The sequence below is a fragment of the Heteronotia binoei genome, chromosome 13 (assembly GCF_032191835.1).
Source record: "Heteronotia binoei isolate CCM8104 ecotype False Entrance Well chromosome 13, APGP_CSIRO_Hbin_v1, whole genome shotgun sequence".
NCBI lineage: Eukaryota > Metazoa > Chordata > Lepidosauria > Squamata > Gekkonidae > Heteronotia > Heteronotia binoei.
Genome location: NC_083235.1, coordinates 111,030 through 129,145, shown reverse-complemented (window position 1 = coordinate 129,145; position 18,116 = coordinate 111,030). Strand labels below are relative to the sequence as shown.

The 18,116-nt window shown below is 53.4% G+C and overlaps 1 protein-coding gene across 2 annotated transcripts in view; it reads left to right on the top strand.

Annotated features, from left to right (window-relative positions):
• Positions 1-18,116, top strand: part of LOC132581239 (ultra-long-chain fatty acid omega-hydroxylase) — a 51,398-nt gene that overhangs the window by 8,361 nt on the left and 24,921 nt on the right. Inside the window, exons 2-4 of one of the 2 annotated variants that reach the window (XM_060252400.1) lie at positions 11,420-11,642; positions 13,603-13,747; positions 17,805-17,858. In XM_060252400.1, coding sequence (XP_060108383.1) covers positions 11,421-11,642; positions 13,603-13,747; positions 17,805-17,858 — 421 coding nt within the window. In that variant the 5' untranslated portion in view covers position 11,420. Of the gene's footprint in view, positions 1-11,351; positions 11,643-13,602; positions 13,748-17,804; positions 17,859-18,116 lie in introns of both variants that reach the window. The other variant, XM_060252399.1, reaches the window with a different exon arrangement.

Sequence of the window (18,116 nt, the reverse complement as noted above, 5' to 3'; positions counted from 1 at the left end):
AAGACAGTGTGCGACTGCAATAAAAAAATGCCAACGCCATGCTGGGTATTATTAGGAAGGGGATTGAAAACAAATCAGCCAGTATCATAATGCCCGTATAAATCGATGGTGCGGTCTCATTTGGAATACTGTGTGCAATTCTGGTCACCGCACCTCAAAAATGATATTATAGCGTTGGAAAAAGTGCAGATGGAACACTTTCCCTATGAAGAAAGGTTAAAACGCTTGGGGCTCTTTAGCTTGGAGAAAAGTTGACTGCGGGTGACATGATAGAGGTTTACAAGATTATGCATGGGATGGAGAAGATAGAGAAAGAAGTACTTTTCTCCCTTTCTCACAATGCAAGAACTCGTGGGCATTCAATGAAATTGCTGAGCAGTCGGGTTAGAATGGATAAAAGGAGGTACTTCTTCACCCAAAGGGTGATTAACATGTGGAATTCACTGCCACAGGAGGTGGTGGCGGCTACAAGCATAGCCAACTTCAAGAGGGGGTTAGATAAAAATATGGAGCAGAGGTCCATCAGTGGCTATTAACCACAGTGTGTGTGTGTGTGTAAATATATATATATACTCTGTATCACACTCTGTATCACACAGTGGCCAATTATATATATATATATATATATATATATATATATATATATATATATATATATATATATATATATATATATATATATATATATTATTGGCCACTGTGTGATACAGAGTGTTGTACAGAATGGGCCGTTGGCCTGATTGAGAGGGCAGTGGCGAGGCAGTTGCAGACTTTCCTGGAGGACGCTTCCATCCTTGACCCACTTCAGTCCGGCTTCCGCCCGGGTCATGGGACGGAGACCGTGTTGGTTGCCCTGGTGGATGACCTTCATAGGCATCTGGATCGGGGTGGCTCGGCGGTACTGATGTTGTTGGACCTATCGGCGGCGTTCGATACGGTCGACCATCGGTTGCTGACTTGCCGCCTCGCCGACGCGGGGATTCAGGGGCTAGCCTTGCAGTGGCTTTCCTCTTTCCTTGAAGGTCGGGGACATAGGGTCGCGGTTGGGGGGGAGCTGTCCCAGAGGCGCTCACTTAATTGTGGGGTGCCCCAGGGAGCGGTTCTCTCCCCGATGTTATTTAACATCTACATGCGACCACTTGCCCAGATTGCCCGGAGGTATGGGCTGGGGTGCCACCAGTATGCTGATGACACCCAGCTCTATCTACTTATGGACGGCCGACCGGTCTGCGCCCCAGAGAACCTAGATCAGGCATTACAGGCCGTGGCTGAGTGGCTCAGACTGAGTGGACTGACACTGAATCCGGCGAAGACTGAGGTCCTTTGTTTGGGCCGTCGGGTGTCAGAACTTGAAGAACTTCAAACGAGGCCCATGACTCTGGTTAAAGTCTAAGCATTTATTGAGAACAGTACAGGTAGAAGGCAAGTTGATTCTGATGACGAGCTCAGCAGCAGTTACATTCTTTAAGTTATTCTAGTTGCAATAACAAACTGGTTCCCACCCCTCAAGAGGCCCTGCTTGGTTTCCAAGGCTTCTTATCGATGAGAGAGGAGAGGGGGAGGCAGCTTCAAAGGTTACTGGCAGATGTTTCCCAAGGACTCCCCGTCACCCTCCAGTTGGCTTGGAATGCGAAGCATTTGTGCACACTACTAGATACAAGGCTAGCTATTTCCTAACAGTTACAATATAGATTCAGCTAAGCTAAGCAGGCATTACAATCATAGAGTTCAATAATTACAAGTTCTGACATACTGCCCCCCCTAGGCTCCCCGCCCGGGGCTTGTGCGGGTATAGTTGGTGGAATCTCTTAAGCAGTTGTGGGGCAGACACGTCACCGGCTTTGACCCACTCATCGCAGCTCGGGGGGAAGTGTTTCCACCGTATCAGATAGTGCAACACTCCACGTTGGACCCTGGAGTCTAGGATTTCCTGCACCTCATGGTGGCTCTGGCCCCTCACGCGAGTAGGGGGCGGTTCGGGGGGGCGCGGGTGCCAGGGCGTGGCCCCCGGGTCTTTACGAAGAAGGCTACAGTGAAACACCGGGTGGATCTTACTAAACATTTTGGGCAATTCTAGTTCCACGGTGACCTTATTGATCACGCGTTTTATTTTGAAGGGACCAAGGTATTTGTAAGTCAGTTTCCGACACTTTTGGGAAAGGGGAAGGTTCTTGGTGGAGAGAAATACTGAGTCCCCTTCCTTGAATTCCCACTGGGGGGAGTGCTTCCGGTCGAAATGCTTTTTATAATCTTCCTTAGCTCTCTCCAGGTTCTCCTGTATCACCTTCCAGCCCTTCTGGATCCCCTCCCACCATTGTTGACAAGAGGTGGGCTCAGTGGCGTTTTCGGTCGGGGAAAGGAGAGGGACGGGCTTTCCTTCGTAGACATTGACGACCTGGAAGGGGGAAGTTTTGGTGGAACTGTGTAAGCTGTTGTTGTACCCGTATTCTGCAAAAGGCAATAGCTCCACCCAATTGGTCTGCTGGTAGTTGATGTAGCACCTAAGGTACTGTTCCAGCAGGCCGTTCACCCTCTCCGTCTGTCCGTCTGTCTGGGGGTGGTAGGCAGAGCTTAGCCCCTGCTCTATGCCTGTGAGTTTGCAAAACTCCCGCCAGAAGTTGGCAACGAACTGCGGCCCGCGGTCGCTAATTACCTTATCTGGGAATGAGTGGAGGCGGACCACGTGATTAAAGAAAAGGTGCGCCAATTTCTTAGCAGTGGGGAGCTGCTTGCATGGGATGAAATGGGCTTGTTTGGAAAAAGTATCTACCACCACCAGTATCACCGTTTTCCCTTGAGAGGGGGGTAGCTCGACTATGAAATCCATCGAGACCACCGCCCATGGTCGCGAGGCGGTCGGTAGGGGAATAAGGTGGCCCGGTGGTTTCCCCCCCCTCCGTTTCGCCATGATGCATGTGGGGCATGAACTCACGAATTCTGACACATCTCTTTTCAATTTGGGCCACCAGAACTGTCTCGTGACTAGGTTCAGGGTTTTCACGTAACCAAAATGCCCTGCTAGCCTGCCTGAGTGGCAGTTTTCCAGTACTTCTTTTCGCAGGGTTCTGGGCACGTAGATCTTCCCATTGTAATACCAAAGCCCCCCTTCTCCCTTTTCTACCCGTTTGGGCCGATCCCCTCCCTCTGCTTCCGTCTCGGCCACGAACCGGTCTTTCCCCTTCAGTTCCGGGACTCCGGTTGTTTTCCCTGATCGAGTGGTGACTCCTCCCGCTACGTGGTCTGGGGGGATCAGGGAATCTATCACCTCCTCTCTTTGACTGTCGTGCTGGGGCATACGCGAGAGCGCGTCGGCCAAAAAGTTTTTGGTGCCGGGAATATGCTTTAGCACGAAGTCGAATTTAGCAAAGAATCCCACCCACCGGATTTGTTTTGCAGTCAGCTTGTGACGGCCGGTGAGGGCCTCTAGGTTTTTGTGATCGGTCCAAATTTCGAAAGGGACTCGGGCTCCCTCCAACCAGGATCTCCATGTTTTCAGAGCAAACATCACTGCAAAAGCCTCCTTGTCCCAGACCGACCAGTTCCTTTGTTCGTTTGAAAATTTGTGAGAGATGTAGGCGCAGGGACGAAGTTCCCCTTCCTCGTTCCTCTGCATCAATATGGCTCCTACGGCGACATCGGAGGCGTCGCATTGCACCACGAAGGGCTTTAATTCATTGGGGTGAGCCAATATTGGTTCAGAGGTGAAGAGTTGTTTGAGCTCTTTGAAAGCTCTGTGGCACTCCGGCGTCCACGTTAGGCGCGCGCCGGGTTTTTTCGCCTCATCCCCTTTTCCCTTAGTTTTGAGGAGTTCCGTGAGGGGGAGCATTACCCGGGCGAACCCCTTAATGAACCCGCGGTAAAAATTTGCGAACCTGAGAAATGATTGTAGCTGCTGTCGGGTTCGGGGTGGTTCCCAATCTAGAACCGCTTGAATTTTGGCGGGGTCCATTGCTAGTCCCTCCCCCGACACTCGGAATCCCAGGTAGTCTAGTTCCGTCTTGTGGAACTCACATTTAGACAGTTTAGCATACAGTTTGTTCTTGCACAAGGTAGACAACACTTTTCTCACCAGGGGTACATGCGATTCAAGATCTTTCGAATAGATAATGATGTCATCAAGGTACACCACCACCCCCTTATACAAGAATTCCCTCAGCACTTCATTTATAAAGTTCATGAAAACCCCTGGCGCCCCTTGAAGCCCGAAGGGCATCACCAAATATTCAAATTGTCCCATGGGTGTATTGAACGCCGTTTTCCACTCGTCTCCTTCTTTAATCCGCACGCGGAAGTACGCGTCTCGGAGATCGAGCTTGGTGAAGATTTTTCCCTCGGCCACAGTGTTCAATAAGTCTCTTATCAGCGGGATCGGATAAGCATTGGACATGGAGATCCCGTTTATCCCGCGAAAATCTGTGCAAAGTCTAAGCCCCCCGTCCTTTTTCTTGCGGAATAGAACAGGGGCTGCATGGGGGGCCGTGGCTGGCCGAATGAAACCCCGCTTCAAATTTTTGTCAATGAATTTTCTCAGTTCCGCTTTTTCTGCCCACCCCATGGAATACAGTTTCGCCTTCGGTAATGTCTGCCCTGGGATTAGTTCGATAGCACAGTCCGTAGGGCGGTGGGGAGGGAGCTCGTCAGCCTCCCGCTCACTGAAGGCTTTCCTTAAGTCCCTGTATTCTTTGGGGATCGACCCTATTTCCTCAAGGGTGAGGCAGAGTCTCTCGTTCTGAGGAGGGGCCTTCGGACCCCACTCGGTGTTCCAATGGTGGTGCTCACACCGCCAGTTCAGGAATCGTACGATTTGTTCGGCCCACCGAATGTCCGGTTGGTGTCTAGCCAGCCACCCTGCTCCCACCACTACATCAAAAGAGGAGGATGGGGCTATGACGAAAGTCTCTATTCCCCAGTGCTCCTCCGTCCCCACGGGGGTAGCTTGGGTTTCTAGGGTGCAAGGTTCCCCTCTCATGGTTGACCCGTCCATCTGTTCGAATTGGATGGGATGGGGGAGGGGGGACGTGGCTAGTCCCAGCGCTTCCACTAGGCGCGGGGTGATAATGTCTCGGGTGCACCCGGAATTGATTAGGGCGCGGGCGTGCATAAACCGCTTGAGGTTGGGGTTCAGGAGGGTGACCGCCATGAACAATAACCCCCCGGTAACTCTCACCGTCAGTAGTGCCGGCGTTTTCTGGACCTGCTTTGCGGCACCGATTAAAGCAGGTCGCTGTCGTTTCCCGCCGGCTCCTGGTCCCAGGACTCCTCTATGGTGGTAACATCCTCGTCAATCGCCAAGGATGTGGCGACGGCGCCCCGGCTGGGCTCCTTGGAGCGGCTGCCATTCTTCTTCTGCACGGTGGGTGCCGGTTTGGGCTGAGTAGGGGTCGGCGTTTGCCTCGCCGGGCAGTTGGCGGCTAGGTGATTCGGGTCCCCACACTTGAAGCACTTGCGAGCCGCGGTGGTGGGGGTCGAGGTCGCGGGGGCCCGCTTCCCTTCGGGCTTGCCGGATGCGGGACTCTGCTTCCCCCCCTTCTTGCCTTGCTGCCGACGCCGCATCTCCACATGTTGGAGGTCGGTTTCCACCTCCCCCGCCAGCTGAATCCAACCCACCAAGGTATCGGGCCTCCCTTGGTGGTAGCACCGATCTAGAATGTCCGCGTTCAGGCCGTTCTTGAACGCGGTATACTTCATCACTTCGTTCCAACCCCTGGCCGCCGCACAGTGGTCCATGAACTCGGTAGCGTACTCACGCGTTGTACGGTTCCCTTGCTCTATTCTTTGTAGAGCCGCGATGGCCTTCTCCTCCCGCAGGGGATCTCCGTACTGTCGGAGCATCGCCTGCAGGAACTCTGCCACGGTGGCCAGTTCGGGCTTCCGTCCCGTGTAAAGCCCCACGTACCATTTCTGAGCCGGTCCCCTCAGTCGGGAGGCGATGTGGGCTACGCGGCTTGCTTCCGTGGGGTAGCCCGCTCCCCAGTGTGTGAAAAACGTGTTGCACTGGATCGTAAAGTATTCCACCGCTTCCCCGTCTCCGTTGAAGGTAATCTTCAGCTCCCGGTGTCCTCCCCTGTCCCCTCCAGCCAGGGCGACCGGCACTACTGGTGGCGGTCCCGCGGGGGCTGGGGCTGCTGGGGCGACCGGCACCGCGGGGGGCCCCGGTGCTGCGGGGCCGGCGGGTGGTGGCGGCGCCGGCGGGGGTAGCGGGGCCGGCGCGCCCCGTGGTCCCTCTCGGGCTCCGGTCTGCCTCCGGATCGCGTCCAGCTGTTCCCGGATTTCTCGGGTGATCTGGACATGGCTGGCCTGGATCTCTTCCATCAGGGCCCAGAGATCCGCCTCCATGGGTCTGTTGGTGGGCTCTCCGTTATCTGGTGCCCTTTTAGCCATCTAGCCAAGGTTCCCAGTTCGGATAAGCTCAAAAATAGGATCAGAATCAAAATGTCAGAACTTGAAGAACTTCAAACGAGGCCCATGACTCTGGTTAAAGTCTAAGCATTTATTGAGAACAGTACAGGTAGAAGGCAAGTTGATTCTGATGACGAGCTCAGCAGCAGTTACATTCTTTAAGTTATTCTAGTTGCAATAACAAACTGGTTCCCACCCCTCAAGAGGCCCTGCTTGGTTTCCAAGGCTTCTTATCGATGAGAGAGGAGAGGGGGAGGCAGCTTCAAAGGTTACTGGCAGATGTTTCCCAAGGACTCCCCGTCACCCTCCAGTTGGCTTGGAATGCGAAGCATTTGTGCACACTACTAGATACAAGGCTAGCTATTTCCTAACAGTTACAATATAGATTCAGCTAAGCTAAGCAGGCATTACAATCATAGAGTTCAATAATTACAAGTTCTGACAGTCGGGGCCCGGAGGGGGAAATCCCCCTGCCAACTTTTGGCGGTGTACCGCTGAGGCCGGCGGACAGGGTCAAAAGTCTGGGGGTGCTATTGGAGCCGTCCTTAAAGATGGAGGCTCAGATAGCGGCCACTGCCAAGTCCGCGTTTTTTCACCTTAGGCGGGCAAGGCAGTTGGCCCCCTTCCTGGACCCCGACGACCTAGCAACAGTGATCCATGCTACGGTCACCTCGAGGTTGGATTACTGCAATGCCCTCTACATGGGGCTGCCCCTGTGCCGGACCCGGAAATTGCAGCTGGTGCAGAATGCCGCGGCCCGGCTGTTATTGGGCCTCCCAAGATGGGGGCACATTCGGCCGGGTCTTCGGGCTCTGCACTGGCTTCCAATAACATACCGGGTCCGGTACAAGGTGCTGGTCATTACCTTTAAAGCCCTATATGGCCTGGGACCTGCCTACCTGAGGGACCGTCTCTCCCCACATGTCCCCCAGAGAGTACTGAGGTCTGGGACCCAAAATCTCCTTAACATCCCCGGGCCCAAGGAAGTGCATCTCAAGACAACTCGAGACAGGGCCTTTTCTACAATGGCCCCTATGTGGTGGAACCAGCTACCGGAGGAGGTGAGGGCCCTGCGGGATCTTACTCAGTTCCGCAGGGCCTGTAAGACGACCCTCTTCCGGTTAGCCTACGCCTGACTGGACAAATGTAGCTCTCTAGATATCTGTGATACTGTATAGTTAATATTAATTTTAGGTTTTTAGGTTTTTAAATGTCGATTTTAAATGTAACTAATTTATTCCGATTTTACTGTTTTATTGTTTGTTGTGAGCCGCCCTGAGCCACCCGTGGGAAGGGCGGGATATAAATCCCGGAATAAATAAATAAATAAATAAATAAATCCAACATGGCTTCTCTTATGTTCTTATGTTTCCTCCCTTCCAGCCTCCCTCCCTCCCTCCCTTCCTCCCTCCCTCCCTGCCTTCCTTCCTTCCTTCCATTTCTTCCTCCCTCCCTCCCTTCCTCCATCCATCCCTCCCTTCCTGCCTTCCTTCCTCCCTCCCTCCCTCCTTCCTTCCTTCCTTCCTTCCTTCCTTCCTTCCTTCCTTCCTTCCTTCCTTCCTTCCTTCCTTCCTTCCTTCCTTCCCTCCCTTCCTCCCTCCCTCCCTCCCTCCCCTCCTCCCTGCCTTCCTCCCTCCTTTCCTCCCTCCCTTCCCCCCACCCTCCCTGCCTTCCTCCCTCCATCCCTCCCTTCCTGTCTTCCTCTCTCCCTCCCTTCCTGCCTTCCACCCTCCCTTCCTCCCTGCCCCCTTCCACCCTCCCTCGTTCCCTTCCTCCCTCTCTTCCTGCCTCCCTCCCTTCCTGCCTTCCTCCTTTCCTCCCTTCCTTCCTGCCTCCCTCCCTCCCTTCTTTCCTCCCTCCCTCCATTCATTCCACCCTCCCTCCCCTCCTTCCTGCCTCCCTCCCTTCCCCCCACCCTCCTTCCCATCCTTCCTCCCTTCCTTCCTCCCTGCCTCCCTCCCTCCCTCCTTCCTTCCCTTCCTCCCTGCCTGCCTTCCTCCTTTCCTCCCTTCCTCCCTCCCTTCCTGTCTTCCTCTCTCCCTCCCTCCCCTCCCTCCCTTCCTGCCTTCCTCCTTTCCTCCCTTCCTTCCTGCCTTCCTCTCTCCCTCCCTCCCTTCCCCCCTCCTTCCCTCCCTCCCTTCCTGCCTCCCTCCCTTCTTTCCTCACTCCCTCCATTCCTCCCACCCTCCCTCACTTCCTTCCTTCCTGCCTCCCTCCCTCCTTCCCTTCCTTCCCCCTCCCTTCCTGCCTTCCACCCTCCCTCCCTGCCTTCCTCCTTTCCTCCGTCCCTTCCTGCCTTCCCCCTTCCTCCCTACTTCCCTCCCTCCCTTCCTTCCTTCTTACCTCCCTCCATCCCATTCTTTCCGCCTCCCTCCCTCCCATCCTTCCTCCCTCCTTCCCTCCCTCCCTTCCTGCTTTCCTCCTTTCCTCCCTCTCTTTCTTCCTGCCTTCCTCTCTCTCTCCCTCCCTTCATCCCTCCCTCCCTGCCTTCCTCCCTCCTTCCCTCCCTCCCTTCCTGCCTTCTTCTCTCTCTCCCTCCCTGCCTTCCTCCCTCCCTCTCTCCCTTCTTTCCTGCCTTCCTTCCTTCCTCCCTCCCTGCCTTCCTCCCTCCCTGCCCTCCTCCCTTCCTTCCTCCTTCCCTCCCTCTCTCCCTTCCTTCCTTCCTTCGGTTGTGTATACGGACTAAGGTGAAGACTATTTGTGGGTGTTCCTGCCTGGTTCATTGGAGCCATATGGACTGAGCTTGGGAACAATGGACCACAGGATCCAAATACCTGTTGCCCTGCTCCAATCATGAGCCTCTGGCTGGTTTGAATGATCCAATGGCATGCTAGCGCAGTGACCCTGGTTCAAGCCATAAAACACATGCTCAAAAGTTTTACTAGCTGGTTCAGATCTTCATTTAGCCTTGCTCAACTTGAAGAACATGCCTGATCCAGGTCTTGAGGATACCCCTGCACAGCTGCTTACGGGAAGGCTTCAATAATAATAATAACAACTTTTTATTTATATCCCGCCCTCCCCGCCAAGGCAGGCTCAGGGCGGCTCACAACACATAAATACAATACACAGTAAAACCATAATACACAATAATTACAATTAGATAAAACCATCATTTAAATCAACTTATATTAAATTAACATTATGGTGCTATAACTCAGTTCTTCTATAAAATTCAGTGGCTAAAAACATCTTCAGCAAATCTATCTTGGCTCAGCATTAAGTGAAGGCCATTTTAAAAAGAAAGGTCTTGCAGGCCCTGCGGAATTGGCCCAAACACCGCAGGGCCCGCACTTCCTCCGGGAGCTGGTTCCACAGTAGTGGAGCTGCAATAGAGAAGGCCTGTTCCCGAGTAGTCTTCAATTTGGCCTCCCTCGGCCCAGGGATATTCAGCTGGTTCTTTCCAGCTGACCTCAGCGCTCTCTGGGGTTCATATGGGGAGAGACGGTCCCTCAAGTAGGCAGGTCCTCGGCCATATAGGGCTTTAAAGGTAATAACCAGCACACAGCACCTGGCCTGCCATCTGCAGTCGAAGGCCCTTCAGTGTGGACAACAGTGTAGACAAACGGGCCATGATCCTTCCACCCTTGCAAGATGGGGAGATGGTGTGGATACGGACACACAGGGGATGGGTACCAGCATTGGTCACAGGCAAGAGGACTGAAACATATTCCTCTACTGTTGAAACACTGAATGGGGAACATCATGCATACGAGGAAGAGGAGGCATTTGAGGAAAGTGGCTTCCTCTGCTGTGCCTGACCAGGCTGTCTCAGAACAGCTGTCCCAGCGGATGTTCTCGGCCTTCCCGGAGAAGAGGATCAGGGCTGTCCAGATGTGCTCCCAGCACCTGATGACCCCCCCCCCTGCAGCTGAAGGGGGCACCTCACATTTTTGTAGTGTTTGTAGTATCTGTACCGACCACACCAAAGTAAAAAAGAGGGGTGAGGTATCTTTATTGTATATAAGTATATACGTAATGGAACAGTCTGCTTCCCATCCCCCTGCCCCAATACCTGTGGGATTTAGTTTGCTTCTATGGGGTGGGGCTCTTGTTTCTGTTTCCAGTTTTGTATGTTACCTGCAGTAGTTGTTGTTGGTGATGGGAGGTAACCCCTTGCAAATAAACGGTTGATATTTTGAGCTAGCTTGTCTTTGCTGAATGGACTTGAAGACAGGTGCCTGGAAAAGCGTTAAATAGTGATTCCAGACAGCTCTCACTGCAACACAACTTGTTCATTAGCAAGAACAGACACAAGCAAAACAGGCAACACAATGAACTACGTATACACATTTTTGGGAGAGGGAAAACCATGTCCCACGGGCAGGCCCTGTCCTATCTTGTGCTGCTTTCCAGGATCCTTCATTTGCACGACTCTGTTACAAGCCTAGCGTCCCAATTGCCTGGTTCTAATAGAGCGTCCAATTGGGATGCAGCCTTCAGGATGCTGGGCTGCAATGAAGGCCCGCCTCAACAGAACAGAACCAGTAACAGCAACACGTAACACTCCGTCCGTACTCTTACCTTGGAACTCCCAGCTGAAGGGTGGCGTTATTGTAACTTCTCTCAAATGAGGGGGTTTGCAAAGAAGAAACTAAAAGGAAAGGAAAGTAATATCAAATCCCTTCAGGCAGCTTGGAGACTATTTAAAACTGCAGTCCTAGAACCTCAGATGAAACGTATACCACAGTTAGGAAAGGGTCAAGTAGGTATTTTAAAAAGGTCTGTATGGTTAATGAACAAAGTAATGGAAGCAGGAAAAGGTAAGAAGGAGCCCTTTAAGTGGTGGAAAGCTAGATTGAGTGAGGCAAATAAAGGGAGCCCAGGCTGTGGGTGGGGGGCGGGTATTCCAACTCAGATAATTTGCGAGGGGGGCCCCAGGATTTCAATAATAATAATAAGCTTTTATTTATATCCCGCCCTCCCCGCCAAAAATTTTGACTGCCTCCTAGGGGCCTCCACGGGGTTTAATCTGACACTGCTCAAGGATCGTGCTTCTCTGCGGGGCCCCTCCTTGCAGGATGAGGCTCCTCACAGACTGGATGCCGGAGATGCTGGTGCTGGACAAGGCGCTCCTGGGGCCCACGGCTTCTTCCCTCCTACTGCTGTCCCTTCTGGGCCTGTCCGTCCACTTCCTCCTGAAAGTCTGGGGCTTCTTCCGCCGCTATCACATCCACTGCCAGAGACTGCGCTGCTTCCCTGAGCCCCCCCGTTACAACTGGCTCCTGGGGCACCTGGGCATGGTAAGCGACACCCCCACAGGGCAGGGCAGGGCTGGGGAGGGCAGGAGGGAGGGGGGAGTCTCTCCCATCTTGCTCAGGGAGGGGAAGGGGACGGAGGCCAGAGGAGCAGCAGCCGTCCTTTCCACAGACCACCTGCCCAGTGCAAGGCAAGAGCTGATAGTACGGATCTGAGCCCTTGCACCTCTGCAGGTCTCAAGTGCATCCTGCTAGAATCAGAGAATCCTAGAGTTGGAAGGGACCTCCAGGGTCATCTACTCCAACCCCTCACAACACCTCCCCCAAAATTCACAGGATCTTCATTGCTGTCAGAGAGAGCCAGTTTGGTGTAGTGGTTAAGTGTGCGGACTCTTATCTGGGAGAACCAAGTTTGATTCCCCACTCCTCCACTTGCACCTGCTAGCATGGCCTTGGGTCAGCCATAGTGGTGAAGTGAGCAGACTCTTATCTGGGAGAACCAGGTTGGATTCCCCACTCCTCCACTTGCACCTGCTAGCATGGCCTTGGGTCAGCCATAGCTCTGGCAGAGGTTGTCCTTGAAAGGGCAGCTGCTGTGAGAGCCCTCTCCAGCCCCACCCACCTCACAGGGTGTCTGTTGTGGGGGAGGAAGGTAAAGGAGATTGTGAGCCGCTCTGAGACTCTTCGGAGTGGAGGGCGGGATAGAAATCCAATATCTTCTTCTTCTGTCAGATGGCCATTTAGCCTCTGTTGAAAAACCTCCAAGGAAGGAGAGCCCACCACCTCCCAAGGAGGAAGCCTGTTCCACTGAGGAACCGCTCTTAACTCACAAACAGCTCCCCCTAAATTCACAGGATCTTCATTGCTGTCAAATGGCCATCCAGCCTCTGTTTAAAAACCTCCAAGGAAGGAGAACCCACCACCTCCCAAGGAGGAAGCCTGTTCCACTGAGAAACCGCTCTAAACTCCCAAATCCCTCCCCCTAAATTCACAGGATCTTCATTGCTGTCAGATGGCCATCTAGCCTCTGTTGAAAAACCTCCAAGGAAGGAGAGCCCACCACCTCCCGAGGAGAAAGCCTGTCCAACTGAGGAACCGCTCTAACGGTCAGGAAGTTCTTCCTGATGTTGAGCCGGAAACTCTTTGGATTTAATTTCAACCCCTTGGTTTTGGTCCTACCTTCTGGGGCCACAGAAAACAATTCCACGCCATCCTCTATACAACAGCCCTTCAAGGCCTTGAAGATGGTGATTCTATCACCTCTCAGCCGCCTCCTCTCCAGGCTAAACCTGCCCAGCTCCTTCAACCTTTCCTCATAGGACTTGGTCTGTGATACCATCACATCACATGATCTGGACACTCTACTTCTGTTGATACAGCCCAAAATTGCATTTGCCTTTTTAGCCACCGCATCATGCTGTTGACTCATGTTCAGTGTATGATCCACTAAGACTCCTAGATCCTTTTCGCACAGACTACTGCTAAGTCAAGTCTCCCCCATGATATAAGCATGCATTGGATTTTTCCTACCTAAATGCAGAACTTTACATTTATCCCTGTTAAAATTCATTTTATTGATTTCAGCCCAGTTTTCCAGCCTGTCAAGGTCATCCTGTATCTTGTTTCTGTCATCTTCTGTGTTTGCAGCCCCTCCCAATTTAGTATCATCTGCAAATTTAATGAGCATGCTGCTGTCTGGAAGGAAGGCTGCCTACAAGCCGTGGCAGAATCTGCCCCTCTGGAGAGTCAAAGAAGTCTCGGGACTAGCTAGTGGCAGACTGAGCCCTGTGCATCTGTTGCTCCGAGACCATTTCCTGAGAGCATCTTCCCTCCCACCCCACCCCCCACTCGGGCCGGACCTCGAGGGGCCTGTAAGCAGAGCCTGCTTCCTCTTTTGCCTGGCCTTGACCCAGCCCCTTGCTTCATCTGCCCCCTGGACAGCCAGCCCCTCGCCACGTCTGCTGCCACTACCTCCTCCTGACTGCCTCTGCTGTGTCTCTTGCAGTTTAAGCCCAGCGAAGAGGACATGGTCCGAATAACCCAGCTGGTCTCCACCTTCTCCCAGGCCATGGTGACCTGGATGGGGCCCTTCTTGCCCATCGTCTCCCTCTTCCACCCCGATTACATCAAGCCCATCGCCACCGCCTCAGGTACTCTGCAACGAAGGGGGCAGGGATCCCCCGAAGCCTCCTTGACCAGCACCACTGGCTTTGGGGCACCACGTGTCGGGCTGGGCCCAGCCATGGTCTCCCAGTGGGAGGGCCTCTTCTCTCCACTGCCCTTCTGCATCCTGGCAAAGTTGATTCCAAGCAGGGAGCAGCACTGAGGAAGGAGGAGGGGGTCTCATGGCCCTTTCCCACAAACAGAAGAGGCAGGAGGCCATGGCTCCCTCTCCTCCTCCTCCTCCACACTGCATCCCCCCCAGCACCAGCCGCCCCGACCATCCGGGTGGGTCCTGCGACCCAGGAAATCAAGTGCCCTGGGATTGGACGGCACCTGCTGCTGGTGGGGGTGGGGGGGTGCTGGGAGAGCTGGCTCCAGCCCAATTCCTCACCTGGAGAACATGGAGCTTTTCCAGGCCTGGAGTCGCAGCGCAGGAGCATAGCTGGCTGGGAGTGGGAGGAAGCGGGCTGGCTGGGGAGAGGCTCATACAGGAAGGGTTCCCTCAGGGACACTCCTGCCGCTGGTAGCAGCAGTATTGGCAGCAGTCGTGGCCAATGGACCTCGCAGTGTAAACAGAAACGCCCCAGGGAAGGAACCCAAAGGAAAGAGCTGGTCCGGTTTATTTTTACAATGAGCAGTTATTGTTGAAAAGAAGTCCTAAGAGTTGTCTGCATTCATCTCGCCATGGCAGCAGTCGTGGTGGTGGTGGTGGGAGATGCAGCGGAGTGTGACACGTTCCAGCACTGGGCTCTTAGGAGGAAGGGTGTCTTTGTGTTCTGGCCTCTTCACGTCAATCAGGGATTTCATTCTGCTGCCTCAGAGGGTGGAGCTGCCGTGGCCCAAAGTGAGAGCGGCTGCTGCATCAGTCCATGGTGGCAAAACTGAACGGGAGTCCCGGAGGTTCATTCCTGCGTGAGCTTTCCCCAGTTGGAATGTGCTTTGTGTGATGCACAGAATGCCACAAAGAGTTAAAGCAATGGGGGGAAGGGAGCCGTGTAAAGCAAGGATTTGGCGGAAGGGGCCACCAGGTTGTGGATGACACCGAGCTGCATTTCTCCTGGATAGCAAAGCCAGGGATTTATTTTATTTTTATTTATTTTATTTATTTTTGCTGATTTCTAGTCCGCCCTTTTCCAGGTCGAGCTCAGGGCAGATTACAACATAATAAAATAGTTAAAATCACATCATAAGACAAATTTAAACAGTTAAAACCATTAAAATGAATAAAATAAGGCAGCGTCCGTGTACAGATATGTACATCCTTCACAGATTGAAACACAGGATGCGGTCCATGCAGGGAGGCCAATAGCTGGTGTGAGGACGCCCACCCACCCGCCTCAGCCAAAAGCCTGGCAGGACAGCTCCGTTTCACAGGCCCTCCGGAATAGCAGTAAATCCGGTAGGGCCCGCATCTCCTTGGGGAACTGATTCCACCAGGTTGGGGCCAGGACCGAAAAGGCCCTGGCCCTGCTCGAGGCAAGGGATGGTCAGGAGATGTTGATGGGCCGGTCGTAGAGGCCTCCGGGGCTCGTATGGGGAGAGACGGTCCCGTAGGTATGTAGGTCCCAGGCCGCATAAGGCTTTAAAAGTTAATACTAAAACCTTGAAACAGATCCAGTGCTCAATTGGTAGCCAGTGCAGACTGCGCAGCAGTGGCTGACCGCCTGCCCGTACAGGCAGTTCAGTCAGCAATCGTGCTGCTGCATTCCGCACTCGCTGGAGTTTCCGGATCAGTCCCAAGGGCAAGCCTGTGTAGAGCGAGTTACAGCAATCCAACCTGGAAGTGACCATTGCATGGATCGCTGTGGCTAGGTCCTGGGGAGCCAGATAGGGTGCTTGTTGTTTGACCTGCCGAAGATGGAAAAAGGCAGACCGTGCAACTGCTGTGACCTGGGCCTCCATAGAGAGGGTGGCATCCAGCATCACTCCCAAACTCCTCACAAGAGGTGCACCATCCAGGGTGGGAAGTTGGATACCCGTTCTTGGCTCCCCACGGCTCAGACACAGGACCTCCGTCTTTGCTGGATTAAGCTTCAGCCACTGCTTCCAACTCTCTAGTCAAATGAATTGGGGTGAAGTCCGTCTGTCTGTCCATCAGCAGATAGAGCAAACCGGTGACAACCCAGCCCAAAACCTCTGGCAATCTGGGTAAGGGGGCACATATAGATGTTGAATATCATTGGCGAGGAACTGCTCTTTGCCTGCTGGGAAAATTTCTATGGACTTCTGGCTACGTTTCCCCAACGGGACAAAGAGAGGCCTTTGTCACGTTCTCAGGGTGCAGGCAGGCCAGAGTCCAAAGCCAGTCCAAGGTCAAAGTCCAGGAAGTCAAGCAGGAGCCAAGTCACCAATGCAGAATCACAAACTGGAATCAGGTCAATGTCCAAAAGCTAAAAGGTCAAGGTGCCAAGGAGATCAAGCAGGTCAGGATCAGGAAGGAGCGTGAATGCAAGTCAGAGAATAGACTTGTTGCTTCCAGAAGGTTACCAGGTCCTGGGTGGGAGCTATAGGGGAGTCTCAATCAGCCTGCTCCCTGGGTGGCAGTGACCCTGCTAGAACTCAGGGCTGAGAGATCTGAAGCCTCGGCATGCCTCATGTCTTTGCTCTGAAAGTTCTTTCCGGAGCCTGCTTCAAATTCTTGAGATGGGAGGAGGAGAGCTTGGAGGAGATTGATCCTCAACAGCTGACACTGGTGCCTGGAGAGTGATTGATGGGCCAGCTGCTGTTTGTTCAGCTGAGGAACTGGCTGGCAACTCTTCCAGGTCTGTTAACCCTTCCAGCTCCTCCTCGTCAGGGCTCATGGCAGCCTTTCTGTCCTGTTCTGTTCTGTTCAGTTTGAGGCCGTTTCAGGTTTGGAGAACAGGATGGGGTGGGGAGGTGTAAACTCTTCTCCTCTGTGCTGAATCAGGCCCCTGTGCACACCTGGGGATTGTCTTCCTGGCCCAGAACTCCAGGTCCACAGGTGGTCAACGGTCGCCAGGTGAGCTTTGTGGGAGTCATCAGCCCTCAGTGGAGAGCAGACCCTTCTGCAGACAGCTGCCCCCTCCTGATGTCTACTGGTCCTCCAAGTCTGTTCGTATCAAACCTGGTCATCACTCCGTGTCAGAAGAACTAGAGCTCAGTCCGGCAGGACTCAACTATCACTGCTCTGCTTCAGACCAGCACAGCTACCCACCCAACACAATCCAGCTCACAGGGTCTCAAAGGGACCTACCTTTGAAATACTTCTGCTGCTGAAGCATCGCAGCCTTTGAGTGGCCGAGTGTCTAGAGGCGGCAGGATGCTTGGAGGGGATCCTCTTCATTTTCAATGCCTGATTTGTGCCCATCTGTTCTCTTGCATGGAGAAAAAATGAGTCACCTTCCACAGGCTCTGTGGGGGAAGGGGAGGAATATTGGAAGGGGAACCAGATCCTCCTTCAGTTTAGCAGAGTGCTCTTGGCTTTAACACAGCAGTGCTTGTCCCAGATCTTTCCTGTGCTTGCAAGACTACAAAGTCACACAGAGCCACATGTCAGGTTGAAACAGAATAAGAAGCACTTTATTGTAGAAATAACATGCTTGATGGTGCAGGGTAAAGAGACGGGGACAGTTCCTGTACTGCCTCGCTAACAGATTGGAGAGGGTGCAAAGAGGCATTGTGCTTCTCTGTCTTGCGTGCTTGGAAGAGGGAGGAGATGGGAGGAAGTGGCTTTTCCCTAAAGTGTTCAAACGCAGCCAGAGAGGGAGACAGGGAGACGCGGAAGGTCTGCCTGTCCGCCTGCCACTCTGTGGTCACTGGCTCGTGGAGGCTGCTGAGGCCATGGGGCATTGCATCTGGTTCTTCCAACAAGGAAGGACAGAACAGCACCATCACAGGGGACCTCTGGCCGGGGGAAGATAACCCTCTTCCCTCCCAGGCTTTCTAATGTAGTTTGCCCGAAGTTCAAGTTCTCCATTAGGATGTTAAAAGGATTTCATTTTGAGGCATTCCAGAACTGTTACTTCTTTTTCCAAAAGAGGCGAGAGCCGGAGTAACAGAGCGCTGTTTCCCTCTTTCCTGCAGCTGACATCGCCCCCAAGGACAAGCTCTTCTATGGCTTCCTGAAGCCCTGGCTCGGTAAGGCATCCCCCCCACCCCGGGGCCATGTTGTTCCCACGTGTGGGCCAGGAGGGAGAGAAGGGCGTCTGGAAGAGTGCCTGCCCACTGCTGCCCTCTTCTCCTGCTCCTCCCCCCCACCCGTTCCAGGGCTTCTCTCCCCTTTGATGTTCAGGGAACATGAACATGTGGAAGCGGCTGAGGTACGTGATAAGGTCTGTCTGACTGTCAGAATACTTTGACAGCTAATCATCAGCTCCTGGGACATGTTTGTCTCCT